The sequence below is a fragment of the Rana temporaria genome, chromosome 2 (assembly GCF_905171775.1).
Source record: "Rana temporaria chromosome 2, aRanTem1.1, whole genome shotgun sequence".
Classification (NCBI taxonomy): Eukaryota; Metazoa; Chordata; class Amphibia; order Anura; family Ranidae; genus Rana; species Rana temporaria.
In genome coordinates this window covers 433,939,831-433,963,503 of record NC_053490.1, presented here as the reverse complement: position 1 = coordinate 433,963,503, position 23,673 = coordinate 433,939,831, and the positions used below count along the sequence as shown (strand labels likewise).

The 23,673-nt window shown below is 42.6% G+C and overlaps 1 protein-coding gene across 2 annotated transcripts in view; it reads left to right on the top strand.

The window, feature by feature from the left end:
• The window catches only part of SMTNL2 (smoothelin like 2), a 149,238-nt gene that overhangs the window by 70,625 nt on the left and 54,940 nt on the right, over positions 1-23,673 (top strand). For both annotated transcript variants that reach the window (XM_040338344.1, XM_040338346.1), the window contains exons 2-3: positions 20,143-20,227; positions 21,622-21,831. In XM_040338344.1, the coding sequence (XP_040194278.1) occupies positions 20,143-20,227; positions 21,622-21,831 (295 nt within the window). The remainder of the gene's footprint in view (positions 1-20,142; positions 20,228-21,621; positions 21,832-23,673) is intronic.

The following is a 23,673-nucleotide window of genomic DNA, read 5'->3' as shown; positions in this document are numbered from 1 at the left end:
GTCTCCGCTTTAATTCATCCCAAAGGTGTTCTATGGGGTTGAGGTCAGGACTCTGTGCAGGTCAGTCAAGTTACTCCACCACAAACTCACTCATCCATGTCTTTATGGACCTTGCTTTTTGCACTGGTGCGCAGTCATGTTGGAACAGGAAAGGGCCATCCCCAAACTGTAAACACAAAAATGAGAGCATGAATTTGTCCAAAATGTCTTGGTATGCTGACGCCTTAAGATTTCCCTTCACTGGAACTAAGGGGCCAAGGCCAACCCCTGAAAAACAACCCCTCGACATAATCCTCCCTCCACCAAATGATTTTGACCAGTGCACAAAGCAAGGTCCATAAAGACATGGATGAGCAAGTTATGGGTGGAGGAAGTTGACTGGCCTGCACAGAGTCCCAACCTCAACCCGATGGAACACCTTTAGGATAAATTAGAGCGGAGACTGCGAGCCAGGCTTTTGCATTCAAAATCACAAATGCACTTCTGGAAGAATGGCCAAACATTCCCATAGACACTCGTTAACCTTGTGGACAGCCTTCCCAGGGGAGTTGAAGCTGTTATGCAAAGGGTGGGCCAACTCATTATTGAACCTTGCAGACTAAGACTGGAATACCATTAAAGTTCATGTGCGTGTAAAGGCAAGTGTCCCAATACTTTTGGTAATAGAGTGCATGTGTACACACTCTTTTTAACATTTCCCAGAAATACCCTTTATTGGCTAATCTGCCAGAAAGTCTATTCTTGAGTAATTGTGGTGGCTGATTTTGTATAGCATTGCCCCCTTCCATAAGGTTCACATGAATAATTGGGCAATCTGCAAATGCATGCTTATTCTTGGATCTTTATATATCCTGTCCAGTGGATCAAGTCTGCACTTCCAATTTCCATGTGATGCCTGCTGGCAGCTGTTGACACGAGATATCTAGCCCAATCCAATACCTGTGCTACGTATGGGCTAAAACCAGCTCTTGGAAGTGACACTGGGTATCGCTATCGGGGCTCTTGCACATGGGCCAGCTGAGCCCATTTGGCATAAGTGCCAGCATATTTCCAACACCCAGGCAGTTCACGTGTAGTATACTACCTGTCCTTGACATTATTGGCTGTACTCTGCTGTGCTCATGTATACAGTAGTGCTATCGTAAACCATTGTAAAATATGTCTGTACATTGTACTTAGGTTTACAAAAGCATGTCAGTGACCGTACCTGGGCTGCTGGGGTGGAGGAAATGTATCGGTATGCTAAACAGGCTCAGCCAACCCATGTGTAAGTGCTCTAATGGTGATGCCAACAATCGCTTCCAGCAGCTGGTTTTAGACCATGCATAGATCAGGTAGGGGATCAGGGTTGATATGTCTACAGCTGCCTGCAGGCATCGTATGGAAATATTGGATATACTGATCCATTGAGTTAAAAAGATGTGTCCAGTTCCCCACTGTCCTACTTAGGCACAGAGATGGGTGCAAAGCTTTTATGTACACAGTCCTGTGTCCGAACACACAGAGCATCATGTAGGTTGGTGCCAGAGTGATGACATTCAGGCTGGTGCTATCAGACAGACAGAGGAGTCTGGCTCCAAAAGCTTGGCACGTCTCCCAGCAGAAGCATCAGTGTTGGTGGGAGGATAGATATCATGGTATGTATTGTCCTGATAACCGCCACAAAGATGCACTCTGGTTCCTGTTTCCACATTCTCATTTGCTTTCACATTGGAAAGCAAAATCTACATAGCTTTATAAATTATTAGCAAAAATAAAATAAAAAAAATTAAATGTGTTAATAGGTACCCTATTAAAAAAAAAAAAAATGTTTTTATTAAAATCTGTCCAGGATGCACCAGTCAAAAAATAGTCCAAAGCTGTGAACATCTGATTATTAAATGTAGGCAAAAACTCACCCAAGCTCTACCGCATGATTGTAGAATGATGAGCTGAATAACAATGCTCAGGCATGTTGTGTCCCATAAGCATCAAAATCCCAAGAAATGCTGGCAACTCTATTGTTATGAGGAAGGCTCCGACCGAAACATGTTGGCACTTTAGATGTCGCACTACTGTTAGTGCTCAATGAAGAGTTGAGAAGAAGCAATGGAGTTGCCGGCATTTCTTGCTATTCTGAATATTAAATGTATTATAAAAATGTAAATATAGTGAAACTGAGACTCTGCCCTCTAAAACTCATTGACCAGGTAACAAGGCCAGGAGTAAATTTGAAGGAGTCGCAGCATTCCAAAGCTGATATGAGAGAAACCAACCAACCAATAAGCACCATAATGCACCATGTTTTTTTAAGAGTGCCACAAACCCATCCATTGCTGGAAAAAGCCGAACCGACCCCTTTTGTAATTTGGCAATATGCATGTCTGGGGGTCCTTGCGTATCATGAGATCAAAACTGAACACGTTGGCTTTAGCATGAAATGCTACATGTGGTGGTAAGCCAACACTTTTTATTCCTTTAATGAAACATGGTTGTAGCAGCATAACTATGGAAATAATTTTTATCTTCAGTGATTGACTAGAACTGAGGGCAAAGCAGAGGAAGACAAATATGGGGTATTTTTAGTGGAAAATCGGTCTGTAAGATAACTGAGGCTGGCATTTGTTTAAACTTCCAGCAGGAAAATTACCCTGAGCACACAGCCAATACTACACTAAGCTGCTCAAAAATGAATAACCTGAAATTCTAAAGGCCTGTACACACGATCTGACTTTTTGACAACAATTGTCCGACGGACCTGTTTTTGCGGACAATCTGACCGTGTGTACGCTCCATCGGACAACATTTTTCGCTTTTTCATCGGACAACTGTTCGATGTGAGAACAGACAAACTTTCTGGCAACGAATGTCCTACGTCGGCTAATCTGATTGTGTGTACACAAGTCTATCGGACTGAAGTCCAAAGTACAAACACGCATGCTCAGAACCAATGCTAAAGATTAGCCAACAATAGCAGAAGTTGCCCAAAGGGTGGCGGTGAAGAGCAGAAAAAACACGTAGTACATCTATTACGTCACTACGTTCGTGTTTGTTGGCTTAAAAACTGCTGTGTGTATGCATACCAGGTTCACGGACAACGCCCTTTGAAGAAAAATCCACGGAAAAGTCAGTTGCAAGTCCGATCGTGTGTATGAGGCTTTAGAATGACCATGCGAAAGTCCAGCCCTCACCCATCTGAGAATCTTTAGCTCATCAACTGTCCTCATTTTAATATTACAAAGCTTGAGTGATTACCAAGAAAAATGGCAAAAGTTGAAAGACCAAGTTGTACTAAGCTGGTTAAGACTAGCCCCAAAATGTATGCAGCTTTAATTCTAGCCAAAGGTGGTACTATACAACCTACAACGTTTTTTTCTCACATTAAAATATATAAAATGTAATGCAACTTAAAAATTTTAAAGTATATATGAACTGTTACCTTAAATAACCCATTCAGTTTATTTTCTTTAGGCATAAGAAAATGATAAATACTTTTTTCTATCAGTGATCACATGACCTGTTCTCAGCTGCATAAGGGGCTTAGAGAATGGGGGGTTGAGACTGCAGGGGGGGTTTCAGCAGACGGCAAGGAGAAAGCAGTACACTGATCTTCCCCATGCTTAGCTGGGGAGGGGGGATGGACTATGTCAGCAAAAGTCTTGGCCATTGGAGGACAGGCAGGCTGTGCTCCCAGCACAACCAGACCACGCTGGTAAGAATGTGCTCCCAAGCATGGTCAATTTGGAATTGGAAAGCAGGGAGACTGACAGGATCACCGGGTGTTTCATACAAGGGGAACCGGATACTATTTAACATAAGTACATGGTACAACATCCACATATCGGGAATAGGAAATGTCAGGGAAACTTGCTCTTTACATGTTAAAGAGTAAATGATAATCTCAATTCTAAAATGGTTGAAAACCTATTCTAAATGCCCTTTAAAGTGTTTCTAAACCCAGGACCCTGCATGCACTATATCTGGTCTCCCACAGTACACAGAACATAGACATGCAATTATTTTAGTAAATATAAACTGCTAAATACCTTTATCATCAGCAGTATGTAGCAGTCCTAGGACTCAATCAGTGTCTATTTAAAGCTTGTATGAGGAGTTTTCATTCTCCTTTGACTGTCCTATGAGGGTGCATCACCCCTGACCCTCTGTCTGGGCAGTTCTGATTGGCCCTGTGCTAATAACATGCAGCCTCCTAAAGAGAAAAAACAACTCTCTAGCAATACACACCAAACTGAGCATGTGCAGAGTGCCCCCAAGGCTCTGCACTATCAGCAGATGGATTGGGGAAAGTAAAAAAAGGGGGAGGATCAGAGAAGACAGGACCAAAACCCCTTTTGTACACAATGCAGAGGATTAACCCCTTAGGTTTCGCAGTGAGTATAACAAGCACGCTTTACTGCATATACAGACTGATTTTTACTGTTGTGGGTTTAGTAACACTTTAATATTTAAGCACATACATATAAAACGTGCAAAACCTGAATCCAACTTCTGCACAGTGATGTATGTATTTTTATTGAATATTTAGATTTACCCAGAATGGATATGTCTATTGTTTTTTAGTTTTTTTGAAAAAAGATATTAGAATGTAAGTTGTCCATGTATGAGCCAATGCAGCCCTGTTTTAGCGTATGTAAGCATATCATCAGTGTAGAAATCTGTTGGAGCAGGTTTGAAGGTGGTAAAGCTTGTGCAGGAGGGGACCAGATTAGAGTGTTTGTGGAGGTCAATCAGGCTGAGTGAGTAAACTGGTACAGAATGTTCCTGGCTGAACATCTTCTAGAGGAGATAAGCTGTACATGACTAGTGTTTATTGTTGAGATACTAAATCTGCTTCCTCAAGTCTTGTGAACATTCATAGGTTGCACAATTTTTGGGGTAATTTTAGGGATTAAAAAAAAAAAAAATCTAGAAGGGTGTTGTTGGCACTTGACGCTAAGATATGTTGTCACTGATATATCACTGATCTGCAAGATGTATATTGGTACTCCTAGTTGGTATGATGGGATACACATGTTTCTTTTAATTCAGGTTGGCAAAAAACACAAAAAGTGCTGACCTATACACTTGTGCATTATAACAAGAGCATTGGGACCCAGCAGTGGCACAGTCCTGCTTTTAAAAAAAAGTTCTAGTGGAAATATACATAGATTGAGAATACTTTAGTTTCCGGGTTGTAATGCGATTTAAATGCTTCTGTATTTTCTGAGCAATCCAGAAAAATACATATGCAGATCTGTAGTTCTTGCTTGCTACATGCTGGTTCCAGGTTGGATGTACAGTACTTAGAATATTGGCTTCCAGACAACTGCATTTTCCAAGAGTTCAGCAATGGCAGCCCCTGTACTTTTTATATAGATTCCTTTTTAATATTGCTGCAAAGAATTTATTTTTACATATTTTTTGTAGTTTCTCTTTTTTTCATTTCTCTGATCCTCAGTATAGGTGTTCATTGCATTAATTTCCATTTTAAATCTATGGACAACAATCTTTTTTGTATTCTTTGTTCAGCTGTTGAGCTCAAATGACACTAGTCAAGCCACCAATGAAAGGTAATTGGTGTATACTAAATGTTCAGTCCCATTATAAAGCGGTAATCTGTTTAAAGTCTGCAAAATAATTGCTATTGTTTCTTTGAGTCAGATGGATTTCGATGTTTCCATCCAGGGTGCTATCTTTATAAATCCTGCATAGTCTCCCTGTGTAACTCCAAAGCGTATGTCCACTTTATAAGAAATTGGTAAAGAGTATTGGAGGGGGGCTGCCGGTGTAGCATAGTAAACAAACTTAAAGTGGTTCTAAAGGCAGAAGGTTTTTTATCTTCATGCATTCTGTTCATTAAGATAGAAAGACACGTACAAAGATGCGGCAAAAAACACACGACTTTCTGCCAGAAAACAAAAACTGCCTAGGTGTGAACAGAGCCTTATGTGCAGACCCCCCTAATACCTACTATCTTGATCCAGTGATGTTTCACAAGAGCCTTAACTGTTTGGGATTCTCCCTCCTGATTGGCTGAGTCACAGCAGTGGGCACCATTGACTCCTACTGCTGTCAATCAAAGTCAGTGAGCCAATGAGGAGATAGAGGAGCCAGGGAAGAACCATAAATGAGCACAGAGCAGAGCAGTGGCTCGGGTGTCCCCATGGCAAGCTGTGGGGGCACGCAGCAGGAGTGATGGACGCGAGAAGAGGAGGATCGGGGCTGCTCTGTGCAAAACCAACTGCATAGAGCAGGTAAGTGTAACATGTTTGTTAATTTTAAGCAAAAAACAAAACAAAACGTTATCATCACTTTAGGCTGGCCATACATGGATTGAAATTCAGACAGTTCAGCAGGGATTGGTCAAATTGTGATTAATGTATGGGCATGCTGGTTGTAAAGAAGTCAATCTGCAGATCAACCTCTGTACAACCACCCTGAAGGATCCACTTCTTCAGCACCGCCAGCATGATTAGTGAACTCTGATGGCTCCCTACTGTCAGAATTAGGGTTGTCCCGATACCACTTTTTTAGGACCGGGTACAAGTACCGATACTTTTTTTCAAGTAGTCGCCGATACCGAATACCGATACTTTTTTTAAATTTGTGTCCCCAAATGCAGCCATGTCCCCCCCATATGAAGCCATGTCCCCCACATATGCAGCCATGTCCCTCTAGCCATGTCCCTCACATATGCAGCCATGTCCCTCTAGCCATGTCCCTCACATATGCAGCCATGTCCCTCTAGCCATGTCCCTCACATATGCAGCAATGTCCCTCTAGCCATGTCCCTCACATATGCAGCAATGTCCCTCTAGCCATGTCCCTCACATATGCAGCAATGTCCCTCTAGCCATGTCCCTCACATATGCAGCCATGTCCCTCTAGCCATGTCCCTCACATATGCAGCCATGTCCCTCACATATGCAGCAATGTCCCTCTAGCCATGTCCCTCACATATGCAGCAATGTCCCTCTAGCCATGTCCCTTGATGCGGCGGCGCGATGCGGCGGGGGGGGGAAAGGGGGGGGAAGTATTCTATTTAGGTATCGGGGGTATTTGCGCGAGTACGAGTACTCCCGCAAATACTCGGTATCGGTCCCGATACCGATACTGGTATCGGTATCTGGACAACCCTAGTCAGAATACAATAGCTCAATGGGAAGGATGCCCCCATCTGCACCCGGTGTGTGGATGGGGAAATCAAGACCTTTTTCCTATCACCCCACTGGTTGAATGTAAAAAAAAAAAAGACTCTTATGTGCTACTCTAACTTTTGGCTTAAATGAAGCAGGCCTTGTGGCAGGTTAGTTTTGGGTGATGTGAACGAAAGCCATTGCTGGGTCACATGACTAACGGTAGCGTTGTATTGAGGATATCGGCAGTGATGCCTAGTACACACGACCAGGATCCCCGACGGGAAAATATTCGTCGGAAATCCCGCGGGGAAAAGCGAGAACCTGCTCTGTAACTTTTCCCCCATACACACGAGAGGTTTTCCCGTCGGGAAAACTCCGATGAGAGCTTTGGTTGGGAATCCCAACCGTGTGTATGCTCCATCGCAGTTTTTCCCATAGGAAAACTGCCGGGAAAAAGTCAGCCGGGAATTCCGGCGGGAAAGAAGAGTGCAGGTTCTCTTTTTCTTTTTTTTCTTTTTTTTTTTTTTTTGTCTGGTGGTTTTTGGGCAGTTTTCCCGTCGGAAAAACTTTTTTTCCCGTTGGGAAACCTGGCTGTGTGTGCGAGACTTGAGTGTCAGCCGTATCAGTCACTTAACCTGGAACTTAAGCACTGCAGGATCTGCTTATTACAGTTGACGGGTAAGTTTTTCACTTTGCTACACACCTATTTACTCTACCCAGAGCCTCTCTAATATTTTAAAATGGATATAAGCTTTTGCATTATATTCACTTTAATGGTAATAGAGATTAGAGTAGAAAGGACTAATAAAGTTCCCGTTTTTACATTTCATCGTACACTAAATGGTTTGAACGCTATTATTGACCTATATTTTTAAGTTGTCTACTAAAACACTATCTCTTTTTATTTGTGTATACCGGTAATTCTTTTGCATGTTGCTCATGCACTGTAAATTCATTGTTTTTTGAACATTGCATATGTTGATTTGACATTTTCTTAAAAGCCATAATATAATAGAATGTCTATTATGTTGGTGCCACTCTATGGCAAGTTTGAATGCAGGGTTTTCTTTTCATTTAATGCTTCAAATCCCGTTGGTTGCCTTTTTTATTTAGGCATTAGATTTCACAGCTATAGACGGAGTGACAGCTCCACAAAGGGATGACTTGTAAACTGAAACCTGTCTCTGTGCGGTGGGGAGAAACCCGATGTAGTGAAAGTTGTCCTATTTACAAAGTCCTGCTGTGCTTGGGAAAAATATTCACTATGCAATTACTAGCTCTATGTAAGTTCACAAGTTGGTTCCTGTTGTCCATAAAAATACAAAAGAATCCCAATAACTTGTACAATGTATAAATATTAACCTGCAGGAAATCTGATTAAGATAATCATCAAAATACCAATTTTATGATGGTGACATGTAGACACAGTTATACCAGGTATCCGTGTGTTTAATAATTCAATAAAGCATGTTGATGTAACACCAGGAACATGAAAGCATAACTTAATATTCCTGGGGATACCGAACAACTTTTCAAATGCCCCTTGTTTTGCCATGCTTTGAGAGCTGCCCTTACAGGCCAAGGACTCCAGATACCATATATGTTGCATACTCTTGTGTAGCTGATGAATTCCCATAGTAGACCAGCAGGTAACAGCAGGCTCAGCAGGCAGGAAGCTGGTAGATGCAGAGCTAGGCCAGGTTCAGTAATAGTCAAGATGCAGGCAAAGATTCGGCAACAGGATATCAGTCAATATAGAGATAAGTGGGGTCAGGATAACTGAGATCAATCGTAGCCAAACAAGCCGGGTCACACACAGGGAACAGATCGGATCATGGGAACAGGTAGTCACAGGAACAGGTATGAGCTGCAGATCAGACAGCAAAGACACAGTGCTGCTGAGGTTTTTAAAGCGGTGGTTCACCCTCCTTAACATCAGTCTAGCATTACATTCGGCATCGTAGCGCGAGCTACAGTATGCTGGTCTTACATTTTTTATCCCCGTACTCACTGTGCTATTGCACATTGAAGATTCCGACTCCCGCGGGGAATGGGCGTGCCTATGGAGAGGGAGGATGATTGACGGCCGGCTCTGGCACGTCACGCTCCCCGAAGACAGCCGGAGTAGGTCTCGGCTCTTCACGGCGCCTGCGCACAGGCTATGCGCAGGCGCCGTGAAGAGCCAAGCCTATTTCGGCTATTTCCGGAGAAGCGTGACGTGCCAGGGCCGGCCGTCAATCACATTCTCTCACCATAGGAACGCCCATTCCCCGGAATCTTCAATGTACAATAGCACAGTGAGTACGGGGATAAAAAATGTAAGACCGGCATACTGTAGCTCGCGCTACGATGCCGAATGTAATGCTAGAATAAAAATTTTTTTTTTTTAATAGGGTGAACCCCCGCTTTAAATAAGGCAGCCTGGGGCCAATCACTGAAATCACTCTGCACTATTGTTTACCCTTAGGTGACCCCTGTGTCGGGTGGCAGATCCATGACAGCTAGCTTTGCACAATGTAAATGGGCATAAGTGATGTCTGATCAGCAGTGGCGAATGGTGTTTTTATTTTCTTTGGGGGGGGGGGGCAAACAAGCACCCTCCCCCTCTTTGGCCAGTCGGCATCACCCTCTTCCGGCACGTACCCCATCTAGGTGGTGGGCGGGTTGCAGGCTCCTACAGGCAGCAGGCGGGTTGCAAGCAAGCTCCTATGTCCTCTCCCCCTTGGGTTCACGAGGAGCAGCGCGGCTTCTATGTTCTCTTCTCAGTGGCGGACAGCTCCTGTGTCCTCTCCTCCTCTGCTTTGGCGACTTCCGTCATGTGGCTCCTCCCTCCTAAGCATCCAATAGGATCACCTGTCCTTTCAGCCAATCGGGTGATGGGTCTCAAGACCCACTTCCTAATTAGCCGTGAGGAAGATCAGTGTGGAAATGGCAAATATTCGCTATTGTCACACAACTGGGTGGGATCAGGGCACAGTGCTTTGCGCCCCAAGCCCACCCTTTTGTGAAGCCTATTAGAGCCTCTGGCTCTAATCATATGCTTCACAAAAACACACCCCCGCCATTGCAATCCATGAGTCTGGCACCCTGTATGTAGATTAGGGGGCTGGCCGCAATGGACAGGCCTCCACTGCTGATCAGCCTCTTTGAAAGCTACAAATCACTGTAGTAGGACAAGGTGGAGAGGCAGGGTGATGCGGTCGCAATCTCCACCCCTTCCAATCAGGGAATGCTTTGCATTCATTGAATAAAGATACAAGGCATTCTCTGAATGGCAGTCATGCTGAGCAAACAACTCCCTGTGGAGAGCTGCCACTCGGCACAGCACTCATGAGTCTGTGGTTATCACTGCAGTAGCTCAGGCTACACACAGAGACCAATCTGGTATTACATATGCATACTTTATTGTACCAGGCTGGGCCAAAGAAGGTCATCTTTGGATGTAATCTTTAACAAGGAAAGCATCTGCTTCACATACCTGGTAGATTTATTGAGCTCAATTTACGAACTGTTACTTTCCACTTTAAAATAGCTCATAGGGTTTCTTCAAAAGAGTTTTGCAATTCACAAATGCTACTAAAAGCATGCGTTAATTCAGCAAAATGTGAGGTGTTTATCTCATTAAACCATTCAGTATTTTATCTCATGACGTGATATTTAGTGGGATGAATACAGTGGAAAATAATTAGAACCCCAGTTAGTTTTTATTGCGAATAAAGAGGTAAAATGCTTTAAACCTAGAAATATGCCAACTCACCAAGTCGGTGCGCTCCCTGCAGCCTATGTATTAATACAAAAGAAAAAAGGTGACTAGAATACCAGTGAAAGGGAAGCCGCTTTCCCAGAATATACAAGGCGTATCAAAAATAACTATATTCAATTAAGTAAATACAAAATATCTGTATAAATGTCAAATATTGAATGAAAATAGTATCAAAAATCACACGCACACATAAATTACCCCTCTTTCACCAATAGAAAAGACAACAATGTCATTGGGGAGACTTCCCTTCACTTCCTGTCCAATAGCTAAAACAGGAAGTAATAGGAAATCGCTTGGTAACCCAGGTCACCAGAACTAGTGTTCCCATTGGATGATTTTCCCTCCTATTATTTTTCTGGCCATAACCCAAAATTTGGGATTTTCTTTTACTTTCAATGACAATGATAAACAGGACAAATTGAGAGGGTGAATCCCCCTAAAGGGGACACAGACCACAATAAAAACTTCTTGGGGTTCTAATCCACCTTCACGTTATCCATAACTGTTTTGTCTTTAGTTTTACTTTAGGTAAATCAACCCCAATGATTTTCATTTTTTCATATTTAGGTTTCTAACAATTACTGTTGAGAAACTGATCCAAAAAGGTAGAGACTCCTCCAAATTGGTTATTATATTTTTACATTCCTTAAATACTGCATGCCAGGACCACTCCTCCTTTTTTATTTATTTTCTTAAGCCCCTATTCACCCTGGTGTGGCTTTGAAATCACGCTACTCCAGCACAATTTTAGAAACGCACATCAGTGCGATTTGCACTGGCGATTTGATTGCGGATTGCGACTTAATTTACCTATGCAATTCAAAATTAAATTAATAAAAAGTAGTGCGGGAACCTTTTTCATAATTGCTGCAACATGAGTCGCAGCGACATGAACGGTTCCATTGCCGGCAATGAGGTGCGACTTGTCATGTGATTTGGAACCGTCAAATCGCATGACAAGTCACACCAGTTTGAACAGGGGATTAGTGAATTTACTTTAATGCTGTTTTATGATGTATTTATTGAGCGTTTTTTGATTTTTGAGGTAAATGCCTCATGAGATGATAGTGAATTGACATTTTCATTATTTCGGAAAGAATGTGTCACGGGATTCAATTATCTCATGAGATATTCTTTCGTGAATTGAGCCCACTGTCTTCAGTGCCAGAAGCCATAATTTCTGTGCTGCATTGCACTTACGTAATTACTGTAGATCACAAGATACTAGCAGCATAAATGTTTTTTCTTTTTAGATTGACTTGTAGATCAAGGGTGTGATGACTAGGGATGAGCTCCGGCATGTTCGCACACTCCACGTGCAGAGCCCGCCAGGAAGCCTGCACGGCGCTGCGCTAACCACAGCCAGGGAGACATTTCCCTATTTCTGCAGCCGAGCATCAGGACAATGTCTCCCTGCCTGTGATTAGCGCAGTGCCGTGCAGACTTCCTGGCAGGCTCTGCACGTGGACTGTGCGAACACGCCGGAGCTCATCCCTAGTGATGGCAGTCTCAAACCCCTCCACTGATGTACAGACAATTCCCAGATCAGTGGACAAGTAATTTATGATGGCCTGCTTTGTGTCTCGAGTTGAGCTTGTGCTGTAGAGTCGAGGGGTTTCCATCTTGTCTGTGGCCTTTAAAAGTTGTCGTGCCTTGCTGCAGCACACACATAAGATTTTAATCTGAACATGCAAACTTTGGAGGGATGACGCTGGCTCAATGTACAAAATGACTTCTTTCCACTCAGTTTGGGGTTATTGGACATCCTTGGTGTCCCCAGGCAAATTTTGGGCTGTGTTGGCATACCCTTAGGAATGAAAATTTGCATTTTGTTCCCTTTTTTTTTTTTTAACTTGAGTACTGCATGCTCTTCCTATTTAGGTTAGAGAGAACATTGCATTTCTTATTGCTGTCAATTGGCTATGGTTGTTGCTTCCCTTGCTTGGTGCTTGTACTTTGCACCCAATTTCATCTCTATGTCTCGGGTAACGTTTTACAGATGAAAAACATGCCCCAAATTCCATAGGAATACATTTAAACAAAAACCCTGGCAAACAACTCCATGCACCAGCCAGTCCCATCCAGGGTTCCTGGTTCCAGAGGTGACCAAAATAAGACTTGGGACTGATTTAGACTCTGAGATAACAGAGTCCAGCTCTAGATTTCTAGTGGGTATTTTTAACTTTACCATCAGTTTATTATATCTGTTAACAGCCCTAAAGGCAGCAGATAACATAAGTACATTGTTGGGGTTTATATGCCCTTTAAAGGAAAAGTTTACCTTTTAAAAAATATATATATATATATATATATATATATATATATATATATATATATATATATATATATATTAATGCACATGTTTTTGCAGGTAAAAAAATGTGCATTTATTATTTTTTTTTTACTTGGAGCCTGTACAGCAGATTCCAGGTGCCATGCAGGACTCCTGTAGACTAGTCTGTGTGCCCATACCTCATACGGGCAGGCAGATACTCGCTGACAGAATAGAATCAACTAGTAAAGCGCTCAGCAGCGCCATGGCAATTCATTGAAACTACAAGTCGACAGCTGCAAAGCCTGTCAGTACTTGTAGTTTCTCATTCACAGCGCACTGTAAATTAATGATGTGATTGTGCAGGCAAAGCCCTGCACGGCCACATTATTATAAAACCGGGACCGCAGGTGCCTGGAGAAGGTTATCACTCACTGTCATGGGGGGGGGGGGGGCTGTTCATAACTAGCTTTCAGGGTGTACGCTTTTCTTCAAGGCCTAAAATTATCACGGACAGTTCTCCATTGTTTTTGTTGCAAGTGAACTAATATGGCTACAATCACCTCAAGCATTACTGTGTTTTCATCTTGTATACATCCGCTCATAAACATTCAAGGCTTGTTCACACTATGTGCAGTGACCTGCGTTTTTCCACACTGGATAAATGCAGGTCATATATAGGGCAAATAGAAAACAATGTGCCTTGTTTACACCATAATGCTGGGGTGATGTGTGGTGCAGAAAAATGCGGCATATTTGCACTGAATGGCACCGTGCTGCTGTGTAGTGACATGAATTAAGCGTTTCGTCTACATAGACATCATCTGGGGTGACCAGATGTCCATGTAGACGAAACGCATCTTCAGCATCAGCGTTTTTGGTCATTTTTGTAAAATTAAGCTTACATTCAGCTATGCAATGTAAAAAACGCTGAACGCTGATAAAAGCGCATTTATGCATGTAATTCAGCATTTTTTTGTGATCAGAAGAACTGCTCTTGAATGTGATTTTTAGGTCATTCTGTCAACAGCCCATAAACTCTGCTGATAAACTTCCAAAAACTTCCATATGCGCATGGGCACATAGGGGAGTTTTTTTTATGCCTTTTGTTTTAATTTGATATAAACAGGGGGGGGGATTTTGGTTTATTTGGTAAAAAATAACGCCCAAACTTACAAAAAATTGTCTTATCAGTTGCAGTGTGCACGAGGCCTAAAATCTTGAAAAATAATTGTCAGTCTGTATGAAAATCTTGCACGATAATGTTCATTCAGATTTTAAGTCATAATGAGATTGCTACATACAACATTTTCTAAGACTCCCCAAAAAAATGGTAAAAACGGGAGCTTTGTGGAGGGCTTTTGGATACTATGACCGTTCGCATGTATCCAGTCTGAAACAACTTGTTGGCCATCAATGCCTAGAGTAAGTGACAGATTGCTGCTTTATAAGTATATTGATAAACCTTTCCTAATATTTACGTGTGTACACATTGCTGGTGTACAGAATCTGTAATTAATGGGCACTTCTGATATACAAGCCATTTCTCAAGGACACGGTTGTGAACACCCACTACATTCCTGGAGGAACAGGCTCTCCCCATATACACTGTGAGGTAACATCATTCTTCTGCAGTCTGCTCGTTGTGGAATGATGGTGCTAGTAGGTTCTTGTTACCAGCCCTTTTCTATACAATCCTATATAACCTCCTTCACGTCAGTATTGAAACATCTATTCACAGGGTCCAGATCTGTTTGACGTGTATATAAACAGTTTGGTTGCTTAGTTTCAAAACACCAAATCTTTCTAGTATACATCCAGTGTTTTGTTTTTTTGTGCGAAGTAGCTTTTTATAAAATGGCAGCAGATGTTTGTAAAAGAACATGGTCAAAGTTAGAAACCCTTTCACCAGCTTCAAAAACTGCAGGTAAAAGCAGCAAACATTTTTTTTTTAAATGCTTAAAGTGATTTTCCTTTTTCGTGAACACATTTTATTGCTCATCTGTTAGGCTGGCCAAGTATCGATCTATCTATGGCAATTTCGAATTGACAGAATTCTTTATTAGGATCGACTTCTTCTTTTGAACAGGACTGTTGGAAAACTCAATCAGGGGCTGCAGCACTGATCAGTGCATTCTGACAGCGAGCGATTCCCCACTGCCAGAATGCAATGGTACAGCAGGGAGAATTCCTCCATCCACCTTTCTTGTATAGCTGCACAATTCTGGCTCAATTGAGAATCGCAATTTTTTTGCTTAGAATAAAGATCACGATTCTCGTGGTGTAACGTCTTCTTTCACATTATACAAAAAAAAAATTTTTTATTCATTAAAGTGTATTTTCTTTTAAAAATTGTGTTTGAAAAAACGCTGCGCAAATATGGTGTGACATGAAATATTGCAACAACCACCATTTTATTTTCTAGGGTCTGTGCTAAAAATATATATCACGTATGGTTGTTCCAAGTAATTTTCTAGCAGATAAATATTTTTTTACCGGTAAGCAACAAGTGTCAGAAAAGTTTTGGTCTTTAACTACTTGCCGACCGCCCACCGTCGTTATACGTCATCACTTTAGAGATGAATATCTCGGTAACGGTAGCAGCTGCTGCCACAATCGAGATATTCATCTCTTCTGTGGGCGGCCGTGTTAACGATAATGGCGGTCTCCGCGGCGAATCCGCCGCGAGATCGCCGTTATCGGTGGCGGGAGAGGGGCCCCCCCCCTCCCGCCGCTGTTCCGCGCCCTCCGCCGCTTACCGGAGCCGTCGGTAGCGGCGGAGGAGATCGCGACCATCCGGATGGTGAGCGGGGACGAGACTGAAGGAAAAATCTCCTTCGCCCGTCCCCATAGCTCCGCTGGGCGGAAGTGACGTCAAAACGTCAGTCCCGCCCAGCGTCTTAAAGAAACATTTTTTTTTTTGTCATTTGAAAAAATGACATTTCCAAATTTTTTTTTTTTTTTTTGCATTTAAGCCTAAATATGAGATCTGAGGTCTTTTTGACCCCAGATCTCATATTTAAGAGGACCTGTCATGCTTTTTTCTATTACAAGGGATGTTTACATTCCTTGTAATAGGAATAAAAGTGATAATTTTTTTTTTTTTTTTTTTTTTCAGTGTTAAAAATTGTAAAATAAATAAAAATAAATGCGAAAAGCAAAAAAAAAATGTTTTAAAGCGCCCCGTCCCGACGAGCTCGCGCGTAGAAGCGAACGTATACGCGAGTAGCGCCGACATATGAAAACGGTATTCAAACCACACAAGTGAGGTATCGCCGCGATCGTTAGAGCGAGAGCATTAATTTTAGCCCTAGGCCTACTCTGTAACTCAAAAAATGCAACCTGTAGAATTTTTTAAACGTCGCCTATCAAGATTTTTAAGGGTAAAAGTTTGACGCCATGCCACGAGCGGGCGAAATTTTTAAGCGTGACATGTTGGGTATCATTTTACTCGGCGTAACATTATCTTTCACAATATATAAAAAAATTGGGCCAAATTTATTGTTGTCTTATTTTTTCATTTAAAAAAGTGATTTTTTTCAAAAAAAAGTGCGCTTGTAAGACCGCTGCGCAAATACGGTGTGACAAAAAGTATTGCAATGACTTCCATTTTATTCTCTAGGGTGTTAGAAAAAAAAAATATATAATGTTTGGGGGTTTTAAGTAATTTTCTAGCAAAAAAAAATGGTTTTGTCTCGTAAACACCGACTCTGAAAAACAGGCCCGGGGCTAAAGTGGTTAAATAGTTAAACTTCCTTCATCTACACCAGTGGTTCTCAAACTTTTAGTGCCGTGACCCCTTGATAAAAAAAAAAAATCGTAGCATGTGTTGTCAGCACCCAAGGCAAGACAAGTAATTTTGCACCCCTAACCCACGGAAATGTAACGCTCCCTGAGTCCTCTCCACTCGTACAGTATTAAAACCTCATATGGTAGATTTTAGGATGTATCACTCTTTCTCTTTGTTCTCCTCTCTTTCCCTTTTATCTCTCGCTATCCTAATTTTTAGTTTTTCCCCCCATTCCTCTCTAGCCGTCTTTCTTGTTTTTTTTTTTCTCTTATTCTTTCTCTCCCTTTTTCTTTCTTCCTCCCCCTTTTTTTCCTCTCCCTTCCATGAATTTTCTATTTGTATTCCTTCTCTTACTCCTTGTTGGAGGGGGAATGGGATGAGTGGCAATGCTGGGGGGGTTCTGATCAGCCAACTTAGGTGCTCTTGATCAAGGTCATCTGCTGATCTGAGAACTGTAGTGGGGACTTTTAATCACAGGTAGTGTTACCCAATGTGTCTCCAACTTTGTGGTGTCTCGTATCAGTGACCCCTAGGCTGAAATTGGGAGATGGGGTCTCCTCTAGCCCCTCCCACCTCACAATCCGCACCAGTCAGCGGACCTCTAGTCTCCCCCCCCCCCCCCCCCAGCTATACCGTGAACTGAATAAGCGGCTGCAAAGAGGCTGAGTGGGCGGCCATGGGCTCCAGAGACAGCCCTGCTGGGCAGACGCAAGAAGGCTGGGAGAGTGGTGCGGGTTAAGGAGCTGCCCAGGATTTGGTGACCCCTGGCAAATCATCATTTGACCCCCGAGGGGGTCCCGACCCCCAGGTTGAGAACCACTGATCTACACATTGAGTTCTTTCCTTTGTAAAAAAAAAAACGAAAAAATACTTTGTTTCCACTGTAATAAAACTTGGCAGGCTGCCTGGATTTGTTTTTCCATCTTTGAGAACTCTCTGCACAAAGATCGTGACATGCTGTTTTGAAGATCAGGAAGGGAAAAAGATTGCGATTTCAATTCCTCACGATTAATCGTGCAGCTCTAATAGTTAGAATAATTCTGCCAGCGGATTAAAAAAAATGATCCACATATGGCCACCCGAAGTTTCTTTTCAGAGGAGCAGCAGAGCCTGCCACGCATATAAATGAGCCCGTAATGCGCCCCTGAACCTGCTAGCAAATTTGACTAGTCAGTTTTCCAGCACAAACTCCTCCGTTCCATAATGTCATAGTCCTCTTTTTTCTTCTGGGAATGTCTACATAGTCTTTGTATTGGCCCAGCGCCTCCACCTCTCCCCTCACCTCACTATACAGTAAAACCTTGCGAGCATAATTTGTTCCAGAAACATGCTTGTAATCCAAAGCACTTGTATATCAAAGCATTTATTTTACAGGGTATAAAAGAAAAGAGAGGCACCTCTAAGTGTAGCAATAAGTTTCTAAATGTTGTACCTTCATTAAATGTAACCATATTGCTACACTTGGAGGCTCCTCTCTTCTTTTTTTATACTTGGTTGTGACATGATGCTACTCTTATATCAAGACATCACTTGTATATAAGGGCAACATTTATTAAAACATTTTGCTTGTCTCTCAAAATGCTTTCAAACCAAGTTACTCTCAAACCAAGGTTTTACTGTATAACATTTTATGTAGCAGCTTGAGGGGCATTTATATAAGATGCCTGACCATTTAATTAGGAACCTGCAATGGACACCTGGTAATTATTTATGCTTCATATGGTGAAGTATTTAATCCCCCCCCCCCTTGTTAAACGCATGAACCTCTCTTTAAAATCATTATATTTAAAGATTTAACTTTTTAGATGGACTAGTTCCCGTTGTAGATTATTATCTCTGCAACAAACTGTAGATACTGAACGACCAGGATAGAAAATACATAGGGTTGTAATGTTCATCTGGGCACATGACCCAACCACTTTTGATGTTTGACTATGTCCTTCACAGAAGAATCTCGGTTATTGGATAATAATGGCAAGTGTGCTATTTTTGATCATAGAGTAGAATAAAGCTGAAACTGGTCATAAACTGGTAACATTTGTAGTAGCCCACTCAGATCGCTCATCCTCAGAACTGCCCTGTTACTTACTACCCTCAGAACTGCCCTGTTACTTACTATCCTCAGAACTGTTCTGTTACTTACTATCCTCAGAACTGTTCTGTTACTTACTATACTCAGAACTGCCCTGTTACTTACTATCCTCAGAACTGCCCTGTTACTACCCTCAGAACTGCCCTGTTACTACCCTCAGAACTGCCCTGTTACTTGCTATCCTCAGAACTGTTCTGTTACTTACTATCCTCAGAACTGCCCTGTTACTTACTATCCTCAGAACTGCCCTGTTACTTACTACCCTCAGAACTGCCCTGTTACTTACTATCCTCAGAACTGTTCTGTTACTTACTATCCTCAGAACTGTTCTGTTACTTACTATACTCAGAACTGCCCTGTTACTTACTATCCTCAGAACTGCCCTGTTACTACCCTCAGAACTGCCCTGTTACTACCCTCAGAACTGCCCTGTTACTTGCTATCCTCAGAACTGCCCTGTTACTTACTATCCTCAGAACTGCCCTGTTACTTACTATCCTCAGAACTGCCCTGTTACTTACTATCCTCAGAACTGCCCTGTTACTTACTATCCTCAGAACTGCCCTGTTACTTACTATCCTCAGAACTGCCCTGTTACTTACTATCCTCAGAACTGCCCTGTTACTTACTATGGCTTTCATACTCAGTTCAACATTGCATTTTTATATTGCACTGCTAACGTACCTGAAGAACACCAACCACCCTCTTTGCAACACATCTTTCTTTGCCTTTTACTGATAACCAGTTATACAAGTGTTTTTAAATACTTGTGAGCTACATTTCTGAAATTCTAGTTACATTTGTTTAACAACATTGTTACTAGAAGTTCTTTGTTCTTGCAGTTTGACATTGATGTAATATTAATCTTTGCCTCTTTAAGTGTAGTATTAGTGTAATCCCTCAACTCTAAAGTGTAGGCCAAGTTAAATCTTGTAAACCTCTGGCTAGCCATCCAGTGTGAAAATGTTGTGTTTTACTTGTAAGCCTTTAAGATCTAGCCATTATTCAAGTTGACATAATCTGTACCCTTACGCCTTAAATGTGATTGCTAATCTCCAGCAAGATGGCAGGCAGGTTAACGTTATGTTTGGTTCATTTCTTTGGCAGAGCGTGGTGCCAGAGGTGCACAATGATGAAACTGCAAGAGAAACCAGCAACCAAGTTCTTGAAAATGGACACCAATCAATCTCTGGTATGTAATGTATGAAGTAAAGATATACCTGTTTTTTACGTGAAAATAATAGAATTCTATTTCTACTCGCCACTTATTCCAAATGAAAATACCCCTTTTTCACACTGGAGCGGTTTGCAAGTGATACTGCGCTAAAAATGGCACCTGCAAACCGACCCTAAACAGCTGCTGCTGTTTCTCCAGTGTGAAAGCCTGAGGGCTAAGGGCTTTCACACTGGAGCGGTGCGCTAGCACAACAGTAAAAATGTTCCTGCTAGCCGCATCTTTGGAGCAGTGTGTATACCGCTCCCGCCCATTGAAATCAATGGGACAGCGCGGCTTAACCCTTTCTCGGCCACTAGCGTGGGCTAAAACCGCCCCGCTAGCAGCCAAACAGTGCCCGCCACCGCACCTCCCTCTCCAGTGTGAAAGGGGCCTTAAATGAAATGTCCCAAACCTACAGCGAAGGCATTATCTAACTTTAGTTAAAGCTGGACAGTTTGGGGTTTATTTACTAAAGCTAGAGAGTACAAAATAGAGTCGCACTTCTGCAAAGAAACCAATCGGCTTCCAGGTTTTATTGCCAAAAGTTAACTGAACAAACTGAGGTTAGAAGCTGATTGAATTTTTTGCAGAAGTGTGACTAATTTTGCAATATTTAGCTTTAGTAAATAAACCCTTTATTTTTAACTTCAGGCGCCCCCATAATTGCAGACAGGTTTTGGTAAAGGTGAACTAACCCTGAGAACATGGCGGTTATCTCTGGGCCTCTGGACATCATGGCCTTAGGATCAGTTTCTGCCTGTGTACTTCCAGTAGTTGCACTCTCTGCTGTCTGGGTATCAGAGTATTTCTTAAAGGGATTGTAAAGGTTCATGTTTTTTCACCATAATACATTCTATGCATTAAGGTAAAAAAACATCCGACGATTAGCAGCCCCCCCAGTTTACTTACCTGAGCCCTCGAAAGTCCCACGTCGAGACGAGCTTGATCTCGGCCCGGTCTTCTCGGCTCTTCATTGGATTGCCATTGGCTCACGCTGCTGTCAATCAACTCCAATGATGCAGGGGCGGGGCCGAGTCCTGTAGTTGGCGGCTATGGACGCTGACTACAGGACTCAGGAGCGCGCCTGCAAGGTAACCCTCTTGGGAGAGCGCTTCCCGGGGGGGTTTATCAGAGGCGGGCAGGAGCTGAGACAGCCACCGAGGGACCCCAGAAGACGAGGATCGGGGCCACTCTGTGCAAAACGAGCTGCACAGTGGAGGCAAGTATGACATGTTTGTTATTTAAAAAAAAAAAAATGTAAGCTTTACATCCCCTTTAAGGGTTGGTGTTATGTGTTTGCCATTATCTAAACTTTTGTATGTTCAAATAAGTGTGTATGCTTTTATTTATTCTATGTTTCCATTTGACAGAAAAAGTTAAACCCAGACAGGATTTACCCTCGGCTGCAGTACAAGAACACTTACCTACAACGTCTGTCAGAAAGGCACACATGCCTGTCACTGCAGTGACCAAAGTATGTGGAGATTCTCATTCCAGCACAGCCAATGGCAGTATTCGTTTGCAAGCCCCAGAACCCAAGAGTCCCCCGGAAATGTCACAAAAACAAAATATCACACAAGGTGAGGAAGGCTGGTTATAGATTATGGGGTCTGTAATTCAACACGTTCTGCTAACTGACTGTACAGACCAGCGAATCTAGGTACTGGCTAAATGGCATAGTAAATGGGGCAATATAGTAATTTTAGGTTACACATTAATTGGAGGCTTTAAAGGGACCCCTTCACCATTCATATAAACAACAATATACCTATAATGTTCATTGTGCATAAAATACATATTATCCATGCTTTGTAGACATTCAAAGCCCTGAGACTGCTACTTGGCACTGCAATCTAGGATGTGATGTCAGCAGCCCCAACACTGTATAGTATTCCTTTCACTCCTCCCTAGGCTCCAACATAAAATGGTATGTAGGGAGGGGAGGAGTGAGGGAGATTGGCCAGCACAGACAATTATTAGACACTCCCAGTACAGTGCGGTGACATGGTAGGAAGAGGGGACTGAACTGGACAATTGACACTCCTATTTTATAGAAAGTTCAAAGGTACGTCGCAGTTTTTAAAAAAAATGTTCCAGAAAGAAAAAATGTTGCGGTTAGGAATTGGGCCTTTTTCACACAGCCACTTTTTCACACTGTACACGATTTGACAAAGCATTTGCAGAGCTTTCAGCAAGTTTTGTTAATGCTTTTAAAGTATCATTGTGCTCCAGTTTGTAAATGTTGAACACAGATTCTAATGGAAGTGCTGATTGTCACTTTAAACAAGCTTTTAGCAGGCTTCAGCACTTCTTGAAGCTTGCTGAGAGCTTGCTGAAACCTTCTTGCAGCTTGCTTAAAGGGGTTGTAAAGGTTCGTTTTTATTTTCTAAATGGGTTCCTTTAAGCTAGTGCATTGTTGGTTCACTTACCTTTTCCTTTGATTTCCCTTCTAAATGTTTTTTTTCTTTGTCTGAATTTCTCACTTCCTGTTCCTCCTCAGTATGCTTGCCCCCATCATCCGAGCCGTTCTGGCTGAACACAGCGTCTCCCCGCAGGGATGTAGTCCCAAGGGAGGGGGCGAGCATGCTGACTAACCCCCCAGCCAGAACGGCTTGGATTATGGGGGAAAGCTTACGGAGGAGGAACAGGAAGTGAGAAATTCAGACAAAGAAAAAAAACATTTAGAAGGCAAATGGAAGGAAAAGGTAAGTGAACCAACAATGCACTAGCTTAAAGGGACCTATTTAGAAAATTAAAAGCAAACCTTAACAGGCCCTTTTAAAGTGGTGCTAAATGCTCCCATTAGGATCTGTGTTCAACATTTGCAAACTGGAGTTGTATGATACTTTAACCTTGTCAAAAAAGCTTGCTGCAAGTATTGTAGCTGCTGACTTTTAATAAGGACACCTACCTGCCCAGGAACCCGGATGTCTTCTCCCCAAGGCCAAATCGTCCACCGGCTGTGGTGCAGGCACCGCCATTCCAATTAAGGGATTAATCCTTCTGCACATGCGCAAGTCGCGTGGCGCTTTGTGCATGGCCATGTCGTTTTCTGGGACATGCACAGGTCCCAGAAGGCAGCCGGGGTGAAGGAGGGAGGGTTTGCCGCGGAAGAGGACATGACGTCCTGCGGCACGGCTGAGCTAGGATGGAAGTACACTTGGTACTAAAAAAAAGGTATGAAAGAAATTTATGTAGCGCTACCCCCGAAGGAGCCGCTGGTTGATTTTGGGATCTACTCTCTCCTGTTCAGCTCAACCCTACTTAAATAGCTCGAACCCTCCCCTGACACATCAGAAACCTGGTGGTGAGGTATGGTGACCCCTGCTGTCCTGGAGTCACAATAGCTGAACCCCAGTATGCAATGACATTATGACAGTATATTACTTACTGCACTGGTGCGATCCCTCTGGGCAAGAAAA